Source organism: Lygodium microphyllum, chromosome 26 (assembly GCF_053477565.2).
Source record: "Lygodium microphyllum isolate KBCC chromosome 26, Lygodium_microphyllum_v1.1.10, whole genome shotgun sequence".
Taxonomy (NCBI): Eukaryota; Viridiplantae; Streptophyta; class Polypodiopsida; order Schizaeales; family Lygodiaceae; genus Lygodium; species Lygodium microphyllum.
The window spans coordinates 113,033,113-113,058,275 of NC_141160.1; the positions used below are offsets into that span (position 1 = coordinate 113,033,113).

A 25,163-nucleotide genomic window follows, 5' to 3' on the forward strand; every position below is an offset into this window, starting at 1 on the left:
TTCTAGGAGGAGCCACGTGCTCCTACACATCCAGTTGGACATTCTAGAGCAGCAGTTGGTACACATGGCCAAGGTGTTTGGACCACCGGCTGAGCCGATCTACTAGAGATAGATGTCCACGTCATAGATTTGAGCCCTCTATGCATTATGTCTTTTTTATAGATGCAGGAGAACCTCTCACCTATGATGAGGCTATGCGCAGGGGTGACAGTCACTCCTGGAAGAGGGCTATGCAGTCTGAGATAGACTCCCTGCACAAGAATATGACTTGGAATCTGGTTACATTGCCTCATGGCAAGAAGGCTTTGCCATGCAAATGGGTGTACAAGCTGAAAAGTACCCCTAGAAACCCCAAGCTGGCTTATAAGGCAAGACTTGTTACTAAGGGTTTCAAATAGGAGAATGGAGTTGACTTTGATGAAGTCTTTTCTCATGTGGTCAAGATGTCTGCGTTACGCTTGGTTTTGGCCTTAGTCATGCAGCTTGACTTGGACTTGTACCAGATGGATGCCAAGACTACATTCTTGCATGGGGATTTGCATGATGAGATATACATGGAGCAGCCTAAGGGCTTTGCACAACCTGGCAGGGAGCACTTAGTGTGCAAGTTGAAGAAAAGTCTTTATGGCTTGAAGCAGGCACCTAGGGAGTAGTATCATAAGTTTGATGCCTTTATGCAGTCACAAGGCTACAACAGAAGTGCTATGGATCTGTGTCTTTACATGAAGAAAGCCTATGATGGCTCATTGCTTATTTTGGTACTTTATGTGGATGATATTCTGATAGCAGGGAAAGCTCATGATGAGCTGGATGCTCTTAAATCTCACCTGAAGAAGAGCTTTGGGGGTAAAGGCGTCTCTGCCTAGTCGCCTGTGTATTACTACATTGACAGTACCTGCCACTGCACACTGCAGGTGGCGGGCGCCCATCACCGTCACTTTATTCTTTATTCTTTTAGTGGCAGTTTGAATAAAGGAAGGCCCGATCACACATTGTGACCGTTGGAGTTCCCATTTGCATCTCTCTCTCTTCTTGCTCTTACTCTCCACCATAGCTCACTTTCAAGCAAGCTTCGATCCTTCTCACCTTTCAGGGATTTCTCATTTGGCTTCTACTATTTAATGGAGCCATTCGCATAGTTACATTAGGAGGAGCCAACAACATAGGTACATTTTACATCATGCCTCCTCATTAGGATTGGTCATCGATGTGTACTTAAAACATCTTGATCTCCACTAGCTATAGTTAATGCCAAATTATTGGTAGGACCTAAACTTGAATAGAGGTTTGCCCTAGATGCATAGGGGACACTTGTAATCGTGACTCTATCTCCTCCGATCATGTAATGGTAGTATCTATATTAGTGAAGAATAATACTACTCAACTACATTTGGATGCTAAAATCTAATCCATACAAGAAGTACTATAGCTGGATAGTAGGTGGAATGGGAATAGAGGCTTTCAATTTATTAAACACCTCTTTCAATTTCTTAGCATAGGCTCGAGTATTCTCATGGGGCTCTTGACCTGTTACATTCAAAACACACAGCCAATATTGACTAGCTCTCTTGAGGGAAAACTCTCTTCGAAAGGCTGCATAAAATAGATCTATCATAGTTATGGTTTTGGCTTTCAAGTCATGATACCACATCAAAGCTCATTATTTCAAAGTCATACTAAAGAACATCAAGTCTAGCAAAATAGTGTTCCTAATGTATTGCAATTGGTTGCACCATAATCATGACCATGTTTGCTCTAGGGCTTTGTAGGGGGTACCCTCCCACTTGAAGTAGTTGACTTGTCAAGGAAAGATGAATGCTAGAGCTTCCTCCTCTCCCTAAGATTAATTGGGATAATAGGGTCAATAATACCTCTCCCTCTTCAGGGGTATTGGACTGCTACACTTAGGAGAATACCTCCTAAGGATCTTTGCTCTCCATCTAGCCCTTTTTCGACTCTTTCTTGATGTTGAATCTCAGCTTGATGGTTTCTATTAGGATATATTGGATCCATCTTAGTACTTTTCTCCATATATTAATCAACTAGATCTCTATTAGCCAAGATTTGAAAATTGCCACTTATTAGTAGCCCCCTCAAGACCAAAAATGGACTCTAACAACTCCAGTTGGGCTCCTAGCCATAAAAATGAGTCCACATGGCCTCACAACCATGAGCATCTAGGTACTATGAATATTTATCTAACCATTGTGCTTGTAGATATGATTTTCAAATTTTAGCTCAACAAGTCACCCTTCTCGATTCTAAGCAAAGGGAGCTTCCCGTATGTAGGTAGGTATCTATCTCACCTCGAATCACACATATGAGGGACCCCCCACCCCACTAACTATTGTGCCCCCCATAGCTCTACTACACCCTAGGGATTGGCCCCAGGATACAGTGTCTTAGACATATAACACATCGAAATGAAATCCTCTCTTGGTGTTTATCATTTTGAGAAAATGTTTAGAATCTCACATAATATTTTGCCAAAGAAAATGCACTAACCTATGGCTAGGAATCCTCTTTCACTCAATGTGGATCAACAGTTTTGTAAACAAGTGCTATGCATCTAGGAGATTTACTCAAATACTATGCTTTTATACATATAAAATGTGTCATTACACATGGTGCTCAAACAATTCTTACTAATAAAAAAATAGCCACTTGACATGCACAACCATTCTTTTCATGATTTATTCTAGCATAGTGTAATGTTGACAAGATATTAATAAGCTAGCCCGTGCTTCCACTCCTTTAAATATTCACTAAAGCCTTAAATACCTTACTAGGATGCACAAATATTTAGTTCTTTATTGAAAAGATGTAGAATTTCAACATTCATTTCATGTTTGTGTCTTGTACATATCTATTTTTATATTTTTTATCATTTTTAACAGAAACTACTCTTACTTAGCCAATTTAACACAAAAGCAAGTGTAGGCTAGGGCTAATAAACCCCATGCCCTAATGCTCACATTCATCAATGTTCTTCTAATTTTGTAAGTCTTCTAGGATCAAATCTTATTTTTTTTAAAAAAATTAAAACTTTTTTAATTATTTTACTTAATTATTATTGATATAATTAATGATAATTTTTAATTTCTAATAGGAAAATAGAGAAACACAATCATGGCAACCAACATGGATCATTTCTCCCCATGTGCACCATTACTTTCATCAATTTTATCAATTATCATTATATTTCTTTATTTTACATATTTATGTGAATTAGATATTTAATTTTGGCATTATGATAACCATTAAAATCTAAAATTTTGGGCTCGTAGCCCTTAAACACAACACATATTATTTTCATGTCAAATTTCAACCCAAAAATATTTTATAAAATTGCTCAATTTTTTATGATTTTGAAGTCGCTTAAGTAGCCTGTTGATGCTCCACATAGTCACTTATTGCCACCTCCATGCTCCTTTGCTCCATTTCTTACATTATACCATGTTTCAGCACCCATTTCCCCTCATCCTCGTAGCTAAAATGAATAATAATTATAATGAGAGAGAAAGACAAAAAAAACTAAACTTTCAATAGAGAGAAAGACAAAAAACTAAACTTTCAATAGAATGCATCATTTTGCATAACTCATGCGGCAATTTAGAGCAAAAAAATTCAGCATTTATGGCCAAGGCTGCTCCTTATATCTCTGTTAGTTGAAAAATCACATTTCATGGGATTGTGAGGGTGTGTTGAAAAACATGTATCCCCCTCTTTCCGCCCCTAACTTCAGGAGATTTTGGAGTTTCTTAACTCTCTTAAGCTTAATCAACCAAAAACTTGGTTTAGCCCTTTATGTTCACACTGCAAATAAGTGGTTCGACTAAATTAGAGGCCCAAACAAACATAGATTTGAGTTCTTGGCATTGTTTTCTACTGACTTAGCCTCCTAAATGCTATTTTTGGCTTTTGGATCAGGTGGCTGCTTTATAACAAGAAAGTTGCACCTCTTTAAATGGGCCATCTATGAACTTTGATTGATGAACATATGCTTTCAACTCATTCATTTTTAACTTCATGTTTGGTCCCTAGTTGCACTAATGCCAAAGTTGCACCTCTTTAATGGGTTGTCTAACAAACTTCAATTGACAAACAGATGCTAATGCGTTTTGAGCCAACCACTTTTGCTTAAAAAGCTATAGTACCTCTTGATTTTTCCTGTAAATGCTTCACTTTTTGCTTTAATTTTGGTGCCTAAATACACCTCTCACCAAGTATCAAGATCAATGCCTTCGGACTTTACACTCTTGGTTTTGAATGGTCTAACCTACTTCTTTTGAGCTAGTACCTACTATACCTATGTCTTCCAATAGGTGACATAAGAGTAATCATGCTTTTTAAGATTGACAATAGCATTGTATACCAATTCAAAATCCAAGAGAATGAGCTACTGTAAATGATTGCAAATTAGCCCTAAAATTCAGCCAAAACCAAGGACAAAATATGGGGGAATACCAAAGTAGACAGTTGTCTACCAATTGCATGTAATAGAATATCAAATCCAAGTATTTGCTCTCATAAAAAAATCTTGAAAACTATAATTACAACAATGCTAAAATAAAGATAATAGTATATGTCAATCCAACTCTTTGAAAATAGCCAAGAAAGCAAGGTCCTAAAGAATGCAACTAGCAATGATTAAGCATAATGGTGGGATACATTATGTGTCCTCAACTAGACGTTATCCAAACTAATTGCTCTACTATGGATATTTTGGTTAATGTGAAAGTAAGTGATTGTGATCTCAAGCCAATAAACTTTGAGTGGTACATTTAACATATCACACACACACACACACACACACACACACACACACACACACACACACACACTCACTCACACTTGTGTGCATACACATATAGGATATTTTGATTAACATGATCATAAGTGATTGTAATGTTATGCCAAAAAACTTGAGTGGTGCACACATGCACACATAAATACATAAGTATACACATAAGTACCTACATACATCCATACATATGTATATACATACATGTATGCATGTGATCTGTGCATGCATGCATTGAGCACATGCACATAAATATACTTACTTCTTGGCTCACTTATTTACATATGCATGTATTCATGATTACATGTATGCATATGTAGACACATACATGCATGCATTTATCCTATCTCTCACCCAAACATGTGAGCATATTTATGACAAATAAGTAAACAAATGTAAGTCTCTAAAGTATTGATTTTATTGTGCTTTTGTAAAAAATTAGAGAGGGGACCAAAATGCATTTGAATATATTAACTTAGATAATCAATAATACAAGTAGAAAATCATTATAGTAAATGAAATCAGTACAATTGAACTGACATGTAGTTTCGTTGTCATTAGGTGTGTGTTTGGAAAAGCTTATATCTTTTCAAGTCTTCGAACACACCACCCAATGACCCTAAAAGAGCTGCTAATGAGATAAGAAGGCAAAGAAAGCTAAGAAGTTGAAGTAGTAGCCATTTTAAGGCCCACCTTTTTGTTTTGGACCTAACAATGTACATTTGGATGGGAAAATAGACTGTGAGAGGCCAAAATGATAGAGCACCTAAAATGCCCAATATATCATTGAAAAATGGAAGTAGCATGGAAGCTAGAGTGGTAAAGACAACAAAAGTTGTTCTCCACAATAGCCTAAAACTATTCAAGCTGCATTGTCCCAATAATGGAATTTTCATCTCGTATTCCTTGTGGATAAGTGTGCTTTTAGTAAACCTCAAGGAGGCCCAAGTTTCCACAAATGCAAAAAGAGGTTGGCAAAAGACCTACACAATAATGCAAATATGTAAAATAGGCATCATCAATAGTTGGTTCATCTTACTTCATAGAAAAATGATAGCTGAGTTTTTTAGGGTTGCTACATGATGTCCCAAGATGCAAGCTAATTATTAAATTAGAATGTGTGATGAGCATACCTGAAATGCTCCCACCAAATGAATAACCACACATAGGTTTGCCAAATCTATCACGTAGTATGGCTCAAAATTTTCAAAGCCAAGGAGAATGTTTCCTGGTGCATCATTTCCAAAAGCAGCATAGCCAATGCAACCAGAAAGCATGTAAAAAAATGTGGTAGTAAAGACACCTATTAAGTTAGCCTTCTTCATTGTTTTGCTTTCTAAAGGAACAGACTTGATAGTATCCTGCATGTAATCGTCCACAAGAAAGTAAGGCAACCATCAAAATGTTGCTTCCTTGCTTAGAAATGTACATGTATAGTATTGAGTCATACTTGAATCTCAATCAAGATCATTGAGTAGGAGTAGGCAAATGCAATATTTCCAAGGGCTTGGAAGGTGTATAAGACCATTTGAGTTAGAGATTCTTCTCCATTTGTAATAATGAGTGTACCATGAGGGTGATTTTTCTCTGCTAATAAGAAAATAAAAGATCAAGATAAGATTCCTATATTAAGTAACAAATTAATATTAACATCCGCATACCAGTATAAGGGGATTAACATCTAGCTTGTGGTTAACATCTAGCTAACACACTAAGGGGATTAAGGAAAGGACAAAAGCATGGATTGGTGGTACAATCAATTAATGGGGAACCAATTGTATCAAAGGTTGTCAACATTTTTTCCTTAAAATTCCTCTCTTTGTTGAGATATACACATTGACATATAACATGTCAGTTACTTTTTAGTTTTTGACCAATGAAGGAACTACCTTAAAAGTGCTATTAACATTTTGTAATCAACAACCTCTTCTTTACCATCAATGCATGCTTTTTCCCAAAACGTTAACTCAATATTTAGGCAAAGACACTCTAAGTATTTCATCATATGGTTGTATGGTCCACTTTTCATAAATAACCAAATTTATTCCACAAGGCACACGTGTGGGTGCCACACACACATACAAAGACATTCTATTTTTGTTGATTAAAAAAAGAAAAGAAAGAGAGATGTAGAATTTATATGTGAATTGAATGATGGGATTTGATTATGTACCTAGAGTTCTTCCCATGCTGAGGCCAAGTCCAATGGATGCATATGAAAAAGACATTATTGTTGCTACTATAGATAACCACCATAACTCGCTAAAGTTGGAAATTTGTGATAAGAAAATTTGTATTCCTCCAAATATGAGGGTATAGGGGATGTTTGAAACTACACATGGTGCATTATGGTCATTTTGATGTAAGCAATCAACCCTTTTGATGGCTCTGGAAAAGAAGGTCAAGCATTTAGCAAAGGCTTATGTATTTTGTAGTATCAATATGATAAAGCTACAACATAAACGGTTTTACAATTTGGATAGACTTACACCATGCTCATGGAGGAAGTAATAGTGTAGCCAATTGCAATGCCAACGAAATTTGTGTATTGCATGATTGCACACAACCAAGTATGTACTCCTCCTATCCAAAAAGTAAGGTTAGATGACACATGATTAAAGGTTGATTGATGCATATGCAATTAACAAGAAACATATTGAAGTTTTCTTACTCACCTAGGTTTGTCCTTACTGCATCCATGTAAGTGTAGTTACGCTTTCCCTCGAGCATGGCAGAAGTGGGTGATGATCTATAACAATCGGCGAGAAGGAGGGAGGTATAATAGGTAATAAAAGCAAACAGAAGGAGCACGAGAGGGCCTGCTATCCAACCTAGCTTTGCAATGCTCCACGCTAATGACAACACTCCCGATCCTATCACAGCAGTGATTATATGTGCTGATGCAGTCCAAATTGTGCCTATCATTAAGTTGGAAGGATATCATTAGGTAATGTTTGGATGTAAATTTACGCAAATTGGGGAAAAAAAAGTGAAATCAAACTTCCACGAACTTAAGTGGGTGTTCCCATCATTTGTAATGCAAGGATTCCAATGAGCATTATTCTATCTTAGGATGATTAATAGAGACATTGAATTCTATTAGATAATTTCACCTTGCAAAATTCCATAATCCTTGCATCCAAAACATTCTATCTATTGGTGATGTACATCCAAAAACATATCCAAGTAGAGGGAGAAATTCATCCAAGTGAACATCTAAAAGGGTATGGTTCCTATATTCGAATTGGAGGTGTACATCCAACTATACATTCACAAAGAGAGAGCAATCCACCCCCCATCCAATTGAACATGCTTGCAAGCTACACTTCATTATATATTAAAAGTTATTAACATAAGCATTTATAGGGTATAAAAGAAAGATATGCAAGCATAATATAGCTCTTTATTAGCCTTTTGATGATTGAGAGTCCCTTTTGCATCAATATTTTCACTATTTAAGAGTCAAGACTCTTTATCTACATGCAATCTTGTATTTTTACATGGATCTACATCATAAAGTGTATGAGTAACCTCTCAAGTGTGGTATATCATACATATTTATTGAACTAAGAGCTAATGGCTAAAAAACTTTCCAATAATCTAGAATTCACATAAAGATTGCATGTAATTTAGATGTGTTTACACCATATCACACATGTTTTTGAATCTTTGATTAGATTGAGCTCATATGATGCCAATTGTTAGAATGTGAGACATTATAATTAACTTTCAACATCCACCTCCCAAAGTAACTCTCAATAAGTGTGTTTCCTTTTTTTAAGACTTCTGATTTAACTACTTTTTTTCTCTTCATTTTGAAGCTAGCTAAAGTAGACAAATCCTGCACCCTGACCCATGGTTCTACTATGTACACATAATCTCTTTAGTGACAAAATTTTTGTTATTAGAAATATATAAGAAATTATTCCTAGACTATTATGCACATTGATTCCCATTAAACCGCTATAGACATGCCATTTTACCTTTTCACCTTTGATTATTCAGACATGGATGAGCCTTTGGGACAACCTTACAAATGACTTGCTTAGAGTTCTTATAAGATAAGAAAAAGAGACTTTGATATAAATATTATCTCATTTGGTCCAAAATGCACTCTAGTAATGGGAAGTTGAAAGAGCTAGATGATTGTTACATTGGAAACCAAGTAGATAATTGTAACTTTGATATAAATACTATTCAACTTGGTCCAAAATGCATTCTAGTAATGGGGAGTTGAAAGCCAAATGATTGTTCACATTGGCAAACAAGTAGGTATAACCATGAAATACACCATAATATCATAGTCTAGTGTTGGGATCTCTGTGCAAGGGGCAAATTTTCCACTTCCAAGAAGTATAAATAGATGGTATCTATCATATAGATAAACCAATAAGCTGAATAGGGTGGTGATGAAAAGGGGAGAGAGAGAGAGAGAGAGAGAGAGAGAGCGCAAAGAGGTGTAGCTCAATTGGTAAAGTTGAATAGGGTGGTGACTAAAAGGAGAGAGAGAGAGAGAGAGAGAGAGAGAGAGAGAGAGAGAGAGAACAAAGAGTTGTAGCTCAATTGGTTAAGTTGAAGAGGGTGGTGACCAAAAGGATTGAGAGAGAGAGAGAGAGAGAGAGAGAGGTAGCTCAATTGGTTAAGTTGAATAGGGTAGTTGACTAGAAGGGTTTTGAATGAACTCCTACATTCTCCATGGTCATTTAGTATAGGTGTTACAAAAAGGGAGGGTTGAACTTGGGTCACAAGATTAACAAAATGCAAGAGGCTTACCACTAGGATAGCCGCTTGATTACAAATAGGAGAGGAGAGAGATATAACTTCAATCCAATTACACGTAGGATGTACAGATGTAGGCAATCGGTCTCAGCTGTAACTACATGTAGGATGTTATGCAATTGGTCACTGGAGAGAGAGAGAGAGCCTCTTGCCTGTTCTTTTAGGGCGGCCATCGTCGTCCAAGAGCTGGAGCAAGGCCCGGGGGCTCTCGGGGTTGACATGGGTAGACGAGGAAGAGGAGAGGGTGCGCCTGGGAGTGATCTGCGACAGAGACCTGCTGATCACCTGGTTCATGGCCGCAGCTTCGAAGTCTGAGTTTGCAGCGCTTATATCGATGCTTGTCTGGCTTCGTAACCTCGGAGCATCCATGGCGCCTCTCTCTCTCTCTCTCTCTCTCTCTCTCTCTCTCTCTCTCTCTCGATCAATACCGAGATAATAAGCTTTGAGAACCCCTCGCCACCTTTATACTAATGGCCCGTCAGCAGGGTAGTCAGTGCGTGATCGGGATTACACTGATTAAACTCCCCTTTTTGTAAGCCCCACCTATTAGTGCCTCTCTCCATGCGTCCCTACTATCAAATCATGCTCTAACAATTGTAGACACATGGGTTTTCTCCAAATAGGCTATGTTGACATGCTATGATAGAAGGATAGTACTCTTGATGCCTTTGTCCATTGCTATTCACTATTTGAAAACATGATAAACTGTGACCGTTACAAGGATTTCCCCCCCTCTAATATCTCACTATATAATGTCATTCTCTCCACAAATCCATTTTGAGTTAACAATCAAGAGGTAATATGTCTACTTCTAAAAGGTTATTGAGAAACTCTCAAGCACTTTTTGCACCTTTTTGAAAAGAGGATCGTGGCAGTATCCACCAGTATGTAAGATAGAAGATGGCAAAATTCAATACGCCCTTTAACCTAGTTAACCTCATACCTTTAATTCCAATCCCTTAGCTATATTCCCTTTACAACAAAATTTTCTATGGCTTGAAGGAAAATATACTTCTACAATGGGACCACGAGTACTCAATGTGCCTCTAAACATTTAGTCCTTAATTCCTCACCTAGTTTGACAAGATAGAGACAAGATGATAATGTTAATAGTGCAATTCACTATGCCAACGCGATGTAGTTACATGACTTAAGCAAGAACAAGTTCCAATTGCACTGTATGCCCTCTTTCCACATAATTCCACCACTAGAATGCCAAACACACATTAATAAAGTAATATAACACAAATGCACCTTAACCCCAACCAGGCTTATTAGCTTTCACATTAATTTAGCCATATTCTACACCAAGGATAGAGACTATAGTGCTCATTCTTTACTCAATCTAGTATTAAAATGAAAACTTCCCATATTTTGGGAGATGTTGTTAATATCACATTTAGTCGAATATATGAGACAAGAAGACTATGACATTTTCAAAGGTGTTGTGTAAAGTAAGAGAATGATAGATTATTCATATCCACAAGTGTATCCATGTGATTGTTGTGGAAACATGGTTATAATTCATAATTGAGAAATGTACTCTAACATCACTTTATTGGCTTGCCCATATGGAGAAAAGGGCATAACAACTGTTTTCTGAGCCATGCTAGATTTTTGCAAGCACAGAAGATTCGAAATAGTTAAAAAGAAGCTTTCGTTTGAAGTCAAAATGGGGCTACATACCCTTGCACTAATTTTTGGCTTATTCGAGGGAATTTGCACTTAGATTTTAGTATTGAGAAATGGTCACCAAAACAAAAAGAAATCCAATTGATAAAAGTAAAGGCAACTTATTCGAGGGAATTCGCACTTAGATTTTAGTATTGAGAATTGCTCACAAAGAAAAACAATCCAACATATAAGAGTAAAGGCAAGTCCCAAGAGCAACTAGTTTTGTTATTCAAATTTTATATGCAATGTGACTTTTATTACTAAAAACCCAAAATTTTTACCTTTACTTTTAAGGGCATAACAAAATTTGAGCTAGTATTTTAAAATTCTAGCCAATACAAATGCATCAACATTGAATTTCCTATAAGCACTAGTATAGAGAGCTGCTAATATTAGTTTTGTAAAAAAAGATAAAGTGAGAATACTTTCAAGCATTGATCATTAATAGAAGCATTAAATGTATAAGAGTAATGATAATCTTATGCACATTATTGTTATTTATTTATTTATTAAAGACATATCTACCTCTTTCCTCTCAAACTTATTACTCTCTACATTATTTGTTATATCTCTCTATTGGAATTTCTCTCTCACACATTTTCTCTCCATTTTTTGATGTCCTTATGGTGTTATTCATCTTCATTTTGAGAAAATTTAAAGGTATTAGATAATGCTCAAGATGCCCATCATGTCTTGAGCTTTAATGTAATAGTTCATGTAGATAGGCCCTTGTGATTACATTGCCTTGTTCTCTCTTTTCTCTCTTGATGTATTCTCACCAATGTTTGTTCGCCCTCTTTTCTATAGAATTTGGGCCTCTCTCTCTCTCTCTCTCTCTCTCTCTCTCTCTCTCTCTCTCTCTCTCTCTCTCTCTCTCTCTCTCTCTCTCTCTCTCTCTCTCTCTCTCTCTCTCTCTCTCTCTCTCTCTCTCTCCTAATTCATTTTGCTAGCAAAATGGAACATCACTTTGTGTCAAATTTCAACCAATTAGAACATTGAGACCCTTGAAACCAATTTTATTGTATCAATTTGTTCACTTTTTTTTTCTTTTGGAAATGTTAAGACCCCTTTTTGATATGTTTTCATAAGGAAAAAATGCATCACTTAAGATCTTATAAGAATATTGTGTTTTATTTTCTTAATAAAGTTGGCTATTCTACATCACTTAGTACATACATATGTACTAATTGATGGGCAAATATCTTTTAGCATTTGAGCATAAAGTTGGGAGAATTCTGATGTGTAGCACAAGCTTCAAGATAGAAATATATTTGTAATTTGAATCTAAATTTGAAGAAATTTGATGTATATTAAAAGCTTTAGGTATGGTTTTGGGAAATTCTCATCACACTCACCACTTTATAAAGCCAAAATGACACTAGATTTCTAAAGGGGGACTCAAAAGAAATAATTGAAAGTGTGATAATTTGTTTAAAAAATACAAAACTTTAAACACTTATATCGCAAAGACATTTCAACACCTAAACGACGTTTTTAACTAACCATTCAATTGCTAAATGGCACTAGTCTATTTTTCTTATTACAATAAAAAAAATTCAATTCTTTCAACAATGGAAAGTGAATAGAAAATATCATATAACAAAAGATCAATCACGTTGTCGAAGGGGTTTTTGTCGAAAGGTCAAATCCACCGGGGATCAGAGGTAGAAGGAAGTAGAGATAGAAGATAGAAGAGAAGATAAAGAATACACAAGTGGTAAACATGACAAAGGCAAAGCACAATGAATTAAATCAATATATATTGAAAGAACCTAAAATCCTTTGTCCGGTACTACTCAGAAGCAATATCCAGGCATTAGATCTCCTAGAGCTTCCTCGTAAAACAAAACATGGATAAGAAAATAACAGCTCCTTCTTTGCTGCTCGGAACCCAAATCTGATGGCTCCATTGGCTTCGGAAGGGGAATAAAACTCCAAGACACCTAGTCACAGATCTCCCAGATCACTCCTTCTTCCTCTTCCAGTTCAAAGTGCAATTTTCAGCCTGTCAATAGCGATCGCGATGCACACAATTTCACCAATCTGTCTTTTTTTGTGAAAAATCTCATAATTGGCTGAAAAAGTAACTTGCTTTTTGCATGCTATCTTAATCTAGAAGCTTTTTTAACTTTTTCAAAAAAAAATTACAATAAATAATATAAAAAAGAGGCTAAAATTATCCAAAAATCTAGTATTTTTAGATAATCCATGCCACTCACACTAGTACTAATGACTCAAATCACATTGACTCTCTTGATCAATAAGAAAGTCAGATGATGATGCATTCCAGAGTTTTTGACACCGTATCTGCATAGTGGCACGACATCCACCCCCTCTGAATCTGCACATCCTCTGATATGTGCCAAAATCCTAGTTGTCACCGGATTCTGGGTCCTCCTCATCCTCTGCAACCATATCCTTTGCTTCTTCATCTTCCATATCTTCATGGCTAGCCCCTATATCATGGCCACTATTTTCTTCCAATCTTGACAACTCCTAGGCAGTACATTCTCGCCTCTTGAATAATTTGATTCTTTTCCCTGTTATCAAAAGTTTTATGGCTATCCCATCCAGCTCATTTAATGCATAAGTAGCATTATCAAATACATGTCTTCCCACATAGGGTCCAAACCATCTTTTGAAAACTTTACACATGGCACTATGCTGGTTATCTAAATTGCTATCATTAACCAATACCCAATCCCCATCTTGTATGGTTTTTTGTCTCAGTCTATATCTTTTGTCAAACCATTTATTGTTCTGTATCCTTGTTGCCCTTAACTTTGTAATTATTGCCTCTATGTCTTCTGACTTTCTTTCTAACTATCTAATGCGTAAGGCCAATAACTCCTCTCGGTTCAACTCCTCCTCCCAAGGTAGCACACTCCATGTGACTGTCATCTCTTATATCGGCATGATAGATTTTTGACCATACATCAATTCTATAGGCATATATCCTGTAACGGCACTATGAGTTGTTCTGTCAACCCACCAAGCATAAGGGAGCAATCGTGGCCACTCTTTTACATTCTCTCCACATGCTTTTGCCAATGCCTTCACAATAGGTGGATGATCTCTTTCATCCATTTCCTTCAGGGTTATAGGTTGAAGTTAAAGCAAGCTTTATCCCCAACTGTGCAAAGAAATCATGAGCTTCATCCGCATCCAGCTCACCCCTATCTACAGTAATTTTTCCCACACAGCCATATCGACAAAATAGCTCTTCTAAGAGAAAAGTACACACCGCATTTGTTGTCTTAGTACATAAAGCTCTCCCTTCCACTTGATTAGTCAAGTCTTCACGGACAAGCACAAGATACCTCATTTGCCAAAGACCTATAGGGATTGTGACCAAATCCACTACCCACTTAAAATGAAGAGACAATGGATATGTGGGCTACAATCTATCCCGATGTCTCAGATGAATACATTTGACATGTCGTAATGTTTCCACAAAGTGAGCAACATCCTTATACATACCCTGCCACCAATATCTTTCTTTGATCTTTGCAAACGTACCCCAAACACCTCCATGACCAACCCATAAGCTTTCATGAAATTCTTGCATAATATTTACTTGTGAAGCTCTGTTGTAATATTTTCACGTAATAAAAGTTAGTTAGTGTTTGAAAGTTGGTTAGTCAATTAATAAGTTAGTAAGATTACTAACTAAAGACTAACTAAGGTAAAATTTGACTAGCATTAATAGCTAATAATTTTTTTTCAATTAAAAATATATTTAAAAAAATCGAGTCATAAATCCGATATTTTTCTCAGATTGATAAGGACCGTAGCCACCCTTCACGAAAAGTACAATGTGAACAGGACTTATGAGCCATATTAATCACTAGTATTAATGTGTATAGTTTGAATGGTCCAAAAATATTAGATTCTTGGAAAAAAAACTATTATATTTTAGATATTATCCTAAAAAGATAGAACTAAAATTCATTTACAAGAAAAAACAAGTGATGGTTTAGTTAGTTTTTGAGATTTTATAAAAAGAGAAATAAAGAAAAGTGGCTGCAAAATCGCGTGCGCCGTGATCGCAGTCTAGAGGCAGTAGACTGTCAAGATTGTGGGAGAGAAGGAAGGAGTCTCACTTGTAGCTTTCTCACTTACATAATGGGAGAATACACACGAAGGTGGAGGCTGAAAACAGTTTTCCTCTTCTTAGTTGTGTAAGCCAAAAATAAGTCTAGTACATAGAAATAGAAGAACCCTATATATGGGTCTCAAACCAAACTCAACTAACTAAGGTGGTATACTAACTGAGCCACAAACTAGAGTAGATAAGGATAGCTGTCATCTAGCTATTATTCATGGGTGGTGTACCAACCGCATCTGCAGCTAACAAGTCGGTGATATAAATGCACGACTGTCACCCTGGCATATCACGAGTGGAGCTCGATATCTCAATACTCCCCCTCGAGCTCAATCCCAATTGCTGCACACCAAGCAGGTCTCTGAACTTGCGCAGCTTCTCTGCGGCCAACGCCTTCATAAATATGTCAGCTACCTGATTCTCTGTGCTGACATAAACTAGATCAATAAGACCTAGTAAAACCCTCTCCTGCACATAGTGATAATGCACCTCAATGTGCTTTGTTCTAGCATGATAGACTGGGTTATTTGCCAAGTGTATACTACTCATATTGTCACAATAAATGACAACTGGCCCATCTGTAGGCTGATGCATATCATAAAGTAGCTTATGCAACCAAGCTACCTCACATGCAGCCATTGCTGCACCCCTGTACTCAACCTCTGTGCTCAACAAGGCAACTGTAGGCTATTTCTTGCTGCTCCAAGTGACTGCAGCACTCCCAAAAGAGAACACATATCCATGGTAGATCATCTATCAAAAATACTACCAGCCCAATCAGCATCACTGTATCCATGCAACTATATCTGAACCTCAGTCTCATAAAATAGTCCATACTGCAATGTGGACTTCACATACCTGAGTATGCGTCTAGCCGCATCCAAATGCGGTTTCCTTGGAGCCTGCATAAACTGACTTACCAATCCAACAGCATAGCTCAAATCTGGCCTGGTAATAGTCATATAAATCAAACTTCCTACTATGCGTCTGTACATAGTAGGGTCTTTGAGAAGCTCACCTGCATCTGCGCTCAACTTCACATTCTGCTCCAAAGGAATTGAAATAGGCTTACAACATGTCATCCCATATTTGGATAGCATGTCCAATCCATACTGCCTCTGCAAGAGCCATATCCCACTTGGTGATCTTATCACCTTAATGCCCAAGAAATAATACAGCTCTCCCAAATCCTTCATCTCAAACTTCTGCTTCAATAGCATTTTCACATGAAGGATATCTTCATCACTATCACCTGTGATAATCAAATCATCAACATAAATGACAAGCAACATAATATCTTTCTCTGTTTTTCTCACATAAAGTGATAAATCTACCTTGGAAATCTGAAAGCCAATAGTGACAAGATACTGTCCTATCTTGTCAGACCATGCTCTAGGTACTTGTTTCAAGCCATACAAGGCTTTCTTCAACTTGCAAAAAAATTCAGGATGAGCAGTTTGCACATAACCTGGTGGCTGCTCCATATAGACCTCTTCTTGCAAATCACCATGCAAGAAGGCATTCTTTACATCCATCCGATGTAAAGACCATCCCTTTGATGCAGCCATAGCAATGACTGCTCTTACGATTGCCATCCTTGCAACCGGACTGAATGTTTCTTCATAATCAATGCCATATGTTTATGCATACCCCTTGACTACTAATCTTGCCTTGTATCTGTTCACAGAACCATTTGCATTGTGCTTCACCTTATAAACCCACTTACAACCAATTGCATTCTTATCTTTAGGCAAAGATACCAATTTCCATGTAATATTTGCTTCCAAAGCATCCATTTCTTCATCCATGGCTTTCTCCCATTTTTATTTTCCCATGGCTTGCTCAAAAGAAGTGGGTTTTGGTTCATGTATCACTTTGACTATATAGGCATAGTGAATGGCTGTAAATCCATCATATTTCAGTCTATTCACAGGATACCTAGCTCTGGTAGACCTACGCAAAGTAGGCTCACTTCCAGATGCTCTCAAAACATCCCTGGTCTTCCTTACTCTAGGTGTAACAACAGAAGGAATACCCAACTCATCATCAATGCTCTGTTCTGAGCCACTGGATTCACCATCCACATAAGAGTGACCTGCATTCACATCAAACATGGACTAATCTACCTTCTCTTTTCCTTTTCGTGAAAGCTGCATACCACTATCTGCATTGTTTTGAGGAGATTCACCTGATCTCAACCTACCTGTCCATGGCGAAGAATGTGAACCACTGCTAGAGGACACTCTAAGTCCACTAATATCTTGTGATTGTTGCTGTGAATTCTGTGAAGCATTACTATTTTTTGCATCTATATCATCAATCACATTTACTGGTTTATACCAGCTACTCATCTCATAAAAAACATCTCTGCTCACTGTAAACTTACGAGTAAAAGGGTTATAGCATCTATACCCTTTCTGCTGCAAAGAGTAACCAATAAAGATGCACTTCTCAGCTTTTGGATCCAACTTGGATCTCAACTCATCTGGCACATGAACATAGGCAACGCAAATAAAAATTTTCAAATGAGAAATATCTGGTTTCTTACCAGAATACCTCTCCTTTGGAGTCATGCCATGTATTGCTGCAATGGGAGTCATGTTCATTATGTAGACTATTGTAGTAACTGCTTCAGCCTAGTAAAAATCTGGCAGGTCTTTTTCATTGAGTATGGCACGGGATACCTCTCCAATATGCTTATTTTTTCTTTCTGGAAATTAGAAATATCTGGTTTTCTACCAGTATACCTCTTCTCTGGAGTCATGCCATGTATTGCTACAGTGGGAGTCCTGTTCATTATGTAGACTGTTGTAGCAACTGCTTCAACTCAGTAAAAATCTGGCATGTCTTTTTCATTGAGCATGGCACGAGATACCTCTCCAATATGCATGTTTTTTCTTTCTGCAATTTCATTTTGCTGTGGGGTATGACTACATGAATATTGCTGCTTTATGCCATGCTCCTGCAAGAACCTTGCAAACTCATTTGAGAGGTACTCTCCCCCTCCATCTGACCTTAGGCATTTAATTTGCAGGCATGTTTCTTTTTCAACCATAGCTTTAAGAGTTTTGAAATACCCAAAAACTTCACTTTTCTTTTTCATAAAATACCCAAACTTTTCTGCTATAGTCATCAATAAAAGTGACAAAATAATGACAGCCTCCAATAGATGTAGCTTTAGTAGTCCACACATCAGAATGGATTAATTCCAATGGCTTTTTACTCTCTTGAACATGTCTAGGAAATGGTTTCCTTGCCTGTTTTCCAAATTGACAGGCTTCACATACCTTATGCATTTCTGCAACCTTGAATTTAGGCAATCCTGCAATAATATCTTGGGCCTGCATTGATTTAAGTCGCTGTACATTAACATGACCAATGCGTTTATGCGAGATATCAATATCTGCAACTACACCGGTCCCATGTGCAAACATTGCTGCACTCAATTCAGGCATGTCTACATCCAACGTAAATATTCTGCCCTTCTTCTTTCCTTTTGCTATCAAGCGACCTTTATTTTTCATATCCTCAACAAAGCATCCATAAGAATTAAATTTGACCTGCAAGCCTTGCTCAACCATTTGACCAACAGAAACCAGATTCTTGGTGATATTCGGGACATGAAATACATTTGATAGATATTTCTTTTTTCCATCCTGCATAAACAAATGAAAATTTCCAATCTGCACAATAAGATGTACAGTATCATCACCAGTCTCCACAAATCCTAGTTTTTCCATTTTTCTTGCATCCTACATCCATTCTGCATGACCTGTCATGTGGTTTGACACACCTAAGTCAACATACCGCACTTCGTTGCTTTCTTCTGCACTTGTCACAGAATTGTTCATGTGCTGCATCATAAACAAATACTCATTTCTGTCATCACCTTGTCTACTAGAATATGCATAATTTCCTTGTTGCAATTTTCCATTCATGATGTCATTCTACTTTTTATAGTAGTCTTTAGCCATATGACCCATTTTACCACAGTAGTAACATTCAACATTGCTGTTTGCATTTTGGTCTCTTTGCCATCCACCACGATCTCTTTGGCTCCACCTGCCTCTAGAGTTACCACGTCCTCCTCCATAGGACTGGTTTTCTTGAGTTTGCTGCATATTCTGATTTCTACCACGACCTCCAGATAGGCCTCCTCTACCTCTGCCTCTACCTCTTCCAGCATTTGAGTAGAAGACAGCTTCTTTTGAAGTTCCTCCTGAAAAAGATACACCACCATTTCTCTGCTTCTCAGAAATTAGAAGAGCAATCAACTCCTCAAAATCAGGAAATCTTTCACGGACAGAAATGGATATTCGGAACTGTGCATAATCCTTTCCTAGATCATTCAAGGTCACAGAAACTAAATCATCATCTTCCACTAGCGACTCAATGAAAGCAAGTGCATATGCAATCTTTTTCACCTTCATGTGGTAGTCATTGATGCTCATATTTTCTCTTTGCACATTATGCAACTTTTGCTTGAGCTGCATTTTCCTAGCTTGCATATTTGTGCTATACATTTTTGACAAAGTATCACATGCCTCCTTTGACGTACTTGCATCTTGAATATGCACAATCATAGAGTCTGAAATGCTGACAGATAGCCAGTACGTAACTTTCCTGGCTCTCTCATGCCATGCTTTAAATGCCTGCATTTGCTGTTGATTGGGAACATCAGGAATAACTGGTTCTTCTTCATTTCCTGCAATAAATTTCCAATATCATTTTCCCATAAGGAAATTCGTCATTCTAAACTTCCATGCTTGGAAGTTGTTCTTGTCAAGCTTTTCAGTGACAATCTGTGAGAGAGAATCAGACGCCATTACAGAACACTGCAAAAAATTCTGTCACTGCAAAGAACACAGCTTCAGCCTCACAAGGGCTAATCTGCAAAACTGACGAAAGTGGTATTTGACCACACAGTCACTTCCTAGTGACAATTTTGCATCAACAGGCAACAAGGATGATTCTGTAACTCCCAATGTCTCTGCACACAAGCATACGATGCAATTTCTATATTAACTTTTCACCGACCTGTAGAACACTGGTCGCATAGCATAAAACAGGGCCTTTTCCTGAGTGCGTGTAGAAAACTTCCGCCTCCAAAACATGCCCCGAAATGGCCTCAAATCAAAAAAATAGAGCAACCATGGGCTAAAGCCCTCACCCGCAGCATATATTGCCCTCTTGCTACACCGCGAAGGGCGTCTCAATCTGAGACAATGCACTCTTGCACTTTCTGGCTATGCTACCTACAGAGACTTACTCCCAAAACAGAAAAATGAAAGCAACATTGGTCCTCTTACTAGAACACCGTGAACTTGATTTGCTTTCTTTAGCTTCTTACCACGAACAAGGCTCTGATACCATGTCAAGATTGTGGGAGAAAAGGAAGGAGTCTCACTTATAGCTTTCTCCCTTACACAATGGGGGAATACACACAAAGGTGGAGGCTGAAAACAGTTTTCCTCTTCTTAGTTGTGTAAGCCAAAAAGAAGTCTAGTACATAGAAATAGAAGAACTCTATATATGGGTCTCAAACCAAACTCAACTAACTAAGGTGGCATACTAACTGAGCAACGAACTAGATTAGATAAGGATAGCTGTCATTTAGCTATTATTCATGGGCGGTGTACCAACTGCATCTGCAGCTAATAAGTCGGTGACATAAATGCACAACGATCACCCTGGCATATCAAGAGTGAAGCTCAATATCTCAACATAGACAGCACTTCGAACAGAGAAAAGAATGAGTGAACTAAGAGCTTTTCAAGCAAGTGTCTTAGAGTTTTACCCTCCCTTTTGGAGCCAATGCAACCATCAGATTTATGATCTGAGCATCAGATCACTAAGTCTTCTAAGAGCCCCTCCACTCTTGTTCTTAGACTTATCCCCTCCTCTCTAATTTATTATAAATATGAGGCATGTGGAGGCACAAGGGAGCATAAGGAGACCCCGAAAGGCTGCAAGAGAGAGGGAGAGAGAGAGTATACCCCTCCAAGAGATTGTGAGAGAGAGCTTGAGATAGAGAGAGAGAGAGAGAGAGAGAAGAGTTACCTCGAGAGGCTGCACAATTTTCCTCTATCTCGATCCTCGATTTAACCATATTCTCTTAAGCTCTCCCATCTCGAATCTATTCTACCTTCTTAATCTCTTGAGTCTACTTGCGGACGATGGCCTCTAAGCGAAGAATGTCGAGTGCATATGACAATCCTACAACCAGCAACAACAGAGCTTCGGGCGAATGCATCACTATCAATCCAATTGTGGTACCGGTCATAAGTAATGTATTTTCAAATTAATAGATGCTTGTTTTAATGCTCACAAGAGATACATTAGGCTCCGTACCTTGTGGTACTAGAATAGATTATTGAAAATGATAAATTGCATCTCAAATATTTAAAGATGAAGTTTGTGAAGTGCTTGTATCACCTAGTTACTATGTGATGAATCCATGCATAGCATAAGCAACATATGGGACACTAAATTATTGAGCATCGATGATTCTTTGATTAATCTTTACCGAGGATAATATTGTTTAAAGTTCGTAAATGCATATACACGGTACATACATGGGAGAGATTATGTAAACTTTACATCGATGACATGCGACTCCTTGCCTTAGGAGAAAGGAAGATAAAACCAAGAAAAAAAACCAACATGCCTTCATTTTCAGTTAACAATCCCAATGCTTTCAGTTCCTTAGTAGCCCGTTTTATAGATATGTGTTCAGCCTTGCACATAACTTCCATAGGCTTTAACTAACATGAATTGTTTGCTGTAAACTGAGAATAACCACTAGTAAATACATGCTTCATTCCATCAAGAGGCGAGTGAATTCTCTAAACATCACTATTTTAGCCCCGCATTATAGCAGTGCTTAATGAAAATCTAGGTCTTTGAATTCCCTTGCATTGGGAACCAAAGGAGATTCTCGAAGCGTATCCCGATTTCTAGGATGATTAATACAAATATTAAGAAATTGAACTACTTTCCTCCCATCCTTGCTTCTGACTCTCGCATAAGAAGAACCATCATCAAGTACCTTTGTTTCTATACACACTCTTGTAATATAGGGATGTCCCAAAATCGCTGCATATGAGAAATTATCTTGCACAAAGAAGTGTTGCTCTTCTTGTACATCACCAATCATCACTTTTGCATTAGGACATGCAGCATAGAGCTCTCCTGAAGAATTGTTTGTAGCCCTTATACGCCAACCATGATCGGTGTCTACATGCCATACACCATTTTCATACAATCCACACTCAATGACATTTATCTCAAACCCATGGTCAAGTAAAGCAACACAAGGAGTTTCACGTTCCCCTATTTTCACTACTATTTCACTGGTAGCTCTAGCCCAATGATTTCTTATGTAGTGACTTCGAGGAATAAATCCTAGAGTCTCTTCCCCATATTATTGCATCTGTCTTACTCCACCATGCATATTGCTGCAAGACAATGCATTTTCAGCCACTTTTTTCTCTTTTCCACATGCTGTCCAATAATTAGTAGCATCCTGCATAGATAATTCAATATTTATTTCATGCTCATATTCCCGCCCAAATACCCAACAAACTAGTTTCCTCTTCAAATTGCAGCAATGCACTAGTGGTCACCAAGAAACTGACGCTTCCTCTTAATTATGTCAATGATCTCATCATGAAATTCTCGCTTGCACATATCTCCAAAGGTGAATTCCACCCGACTATTTAAGATCTGTTCTTCAAGAACCTTCTTAAGATTTTTGGATGTCTCAATGCTAGATTGCAACTTATATCTTGGCTGCTTGCCCTTCTTTTTGCTCTCTTGTTTGGTATCTTGTTTTTGCTCCTATTAGACCTCTTCCATAATATGCTCAGGAGGTGGCTGATTTGCAGCTTTAGACTGATCCACACTTCTTCTTGTCATTCTTTTAAATATCCATGTATTATCTTAATCTATTTTTCATTTTTCTTCCACAAGTACATTCATGTTTTGTACCTTTGCAAATATACATACACTGAATATGCATCTACCGGTGATTCCCAACCAGTTATGTCACGAATGTCTTGCCTTGCATGAGACATTTCACAATCAGTAACCTTTCTCTTTTTAGTTGCATGTAAAGCATGTGTCCATATTTCAGTCTTTGGACCAACTATCACTTGGCCATGCATTCTATCCAACTGTAGACCAAAAGTAGAAGCATATACTGCCGCATAAGCATTTCGAACAACCAAGTCTTCCAACAACTTCTACATACCTCACTTTCCAAAATTCAAAGCTAGAGGCAATCCTATTTCTTGTGCATGGATCTTGCTATCTTTCCAAAAGATAAGCTATCGTACCAAGGCCTCCTGATAGACAGCACAATCCTATCTCTCATGCTGCAAACTATCACACCACATATATCTTTTTCCTGGCTTAGGGACTACTGCCCATCCCCTTTCCTCTTGTCCTTTTTCATCCAATTTTGCAAACTTCAACTAAAGATCCCATGTGCCTTTGACCAATTCACCTAAGACATCTTCCCTAACAAAGGGAACAATAACAAGTATAGCCATAGGATTAGCCACATAAGTAGGTGGCTTACTGGATACATCAATTGTCTTGCCCATAACAGTGGGTGGCTAGAGATATGTAATCTTTCTCTTCTTCTATGCTTCTTCACAAGTGCAATAACAGCTTCCTTAACATGTCTCCACTCTAATTTCAAACATGTCTTTGTAGTTTCATCCTCCAACAAATCATCAAGCTTCTCTTGAAGCTCAGGATCAGCTGCCTATAGAAACAATTCAATTTTCTGACTTGCAAGAGCTTGTTGTTCTGCAAGATCCAACTACTCAAATCGACTTTCAAATTCTCTTAACAATTCTATAGCCATAAGACTCTTATTGGGTTATAATATGCACACTTGAAAAGTCTTGCGCGTAATCAAACTGGTATCCTCAATGTAAAATTGTTCCCTGAGTGTCTTCTTGAAGGCTACGTAGTCAGCATTTTGCAAGCATAATTCAATAATCCGTGCTTTCAACTCATGAACAGTAACACGTACAAAATACCACCTCCATGCAAATTGAGCTACTCCAAAGAATTCCATCTTCTGAACATAGGTATGTACATATGCAGATACATTCCTGCCATTGAATAACTTCACCTCACGCTCAACTGCTTGCAAAGCATTCATCACAACACTTTCTATTTGAGCAGAAGCTTGCATCACCTTTTGTTGTTGTTGTACATGCATAAGCATATTCATATTTTGCACCAACTATTGCAAAACATCATTGGAGATTGTGTTTGAAGGTTCTCCAATCTTGTCTTTCCTTATTCTAACGACCTTTCACGTCGAGTTCACCAATGTGATGGATTTTTGTCGAAATGTCAAATCTACCAAGGATCAGAGGTAGAAGAAAATAGAGATAGGATATGAAAGAGAAGATAAAAAATACACAAGTATTAAACACGACAAAGACAAAGCACAATGAATTGAATCAATATGTATTGAAAGAACTTGAAATCCTTTATTTAGCACTACTCAGAAGCAATCTCCAGGCATTAAATCTCCTAGAGCTTCATCGTAGAACAAAACGTGGATTAAAAAATAACACCTCCTTATTTGCTGCTCAGAACCAAAATCTGATGGCTCCATTGGCTTCGAAAGGGGATAAAATTTCAAGACACTTAATCACGGATCTCTCAGATCACTCCTTCTTCCTCTTCCACTTCAAACCGCAGTTTTCAACCTGTCAACAGCGATCGCGACGCGCGCAATTTCGCCAATTTGTCTTTTTTGTGAAAAATCTTATAATT

The 25,163-nt window shown here is 37.6% G+C and overlaps 1 protein-coding gene across 2 annotated transcripts; it reads right to left on the bottom strand.

Moving 5' to 3' along the window:
• Nucleotides 1-5,236: 5,236 nt before the first annotated feature.
• LOC148013696 (amino acid permease 3-like) lies at nt 5,237-10,003 on the bottom strand. Of its 2 annotated transcripts, none has more exons than XM_087667594.1 (7): nt 9,736-10,003; nt 7,480-7,722; nt 7,294-7,387; nt 6,978-7,192; nt 6,255-6,391; nt 5,938-6,165; nt 5,237-5,787 (listed from the first exon to the last, which is right to left on the bottom strand). In XM_087667594.1, exons 1-7 carry the CDS (start codon nt 9,950-9,952, stop codon nt 5,362-5,364), a joined length of 1,560 nt encoding a protein of 519 aa, XP_087523720.1. In that variant the 5' UTR covers nt 9,953-10,003; the 3' UTR covers nt 5,237-5,361. The 2 variants fall into 2 exon arrangements, with proteins under 2 accessions (XP_087523720.1, XP_087523719.1); XM_087667593.1 differs by having other exon boundaries at nt 6,255-6,394.
• Between the last annotated feature and the right edge of the window lie 15,160 nt (nt 10,004-25,163).

What these genes read in the sequence shown, in the direction of transcription:
- LOC148013696 (XM_087667593.1), bottom strand. Translation starts at nt 9,952, where the DNA reads ATGGATGCTCCGAGGTTACGAAGCCAGACAAGCATCGATATAAGCGCT. An exon ending in ACTTCCTCCATGAGCATGGT is followed by an intron (nt 7,193 to 7,293) that starts GTAAGTCTATCC and finishes CTTCTTTTCCAG; the next exon opens with AGCCATCAAAAGGGTTGATT. An exon ending in ATTTGGTGGGAGCATTTCAG is followed by an intron (nt 5,788 to 5,937) that starts GTATGCTCATCA and finishes ATTATTGTGTAG; the next exon opens with GTCTTTTGCCAACCTCTTTT.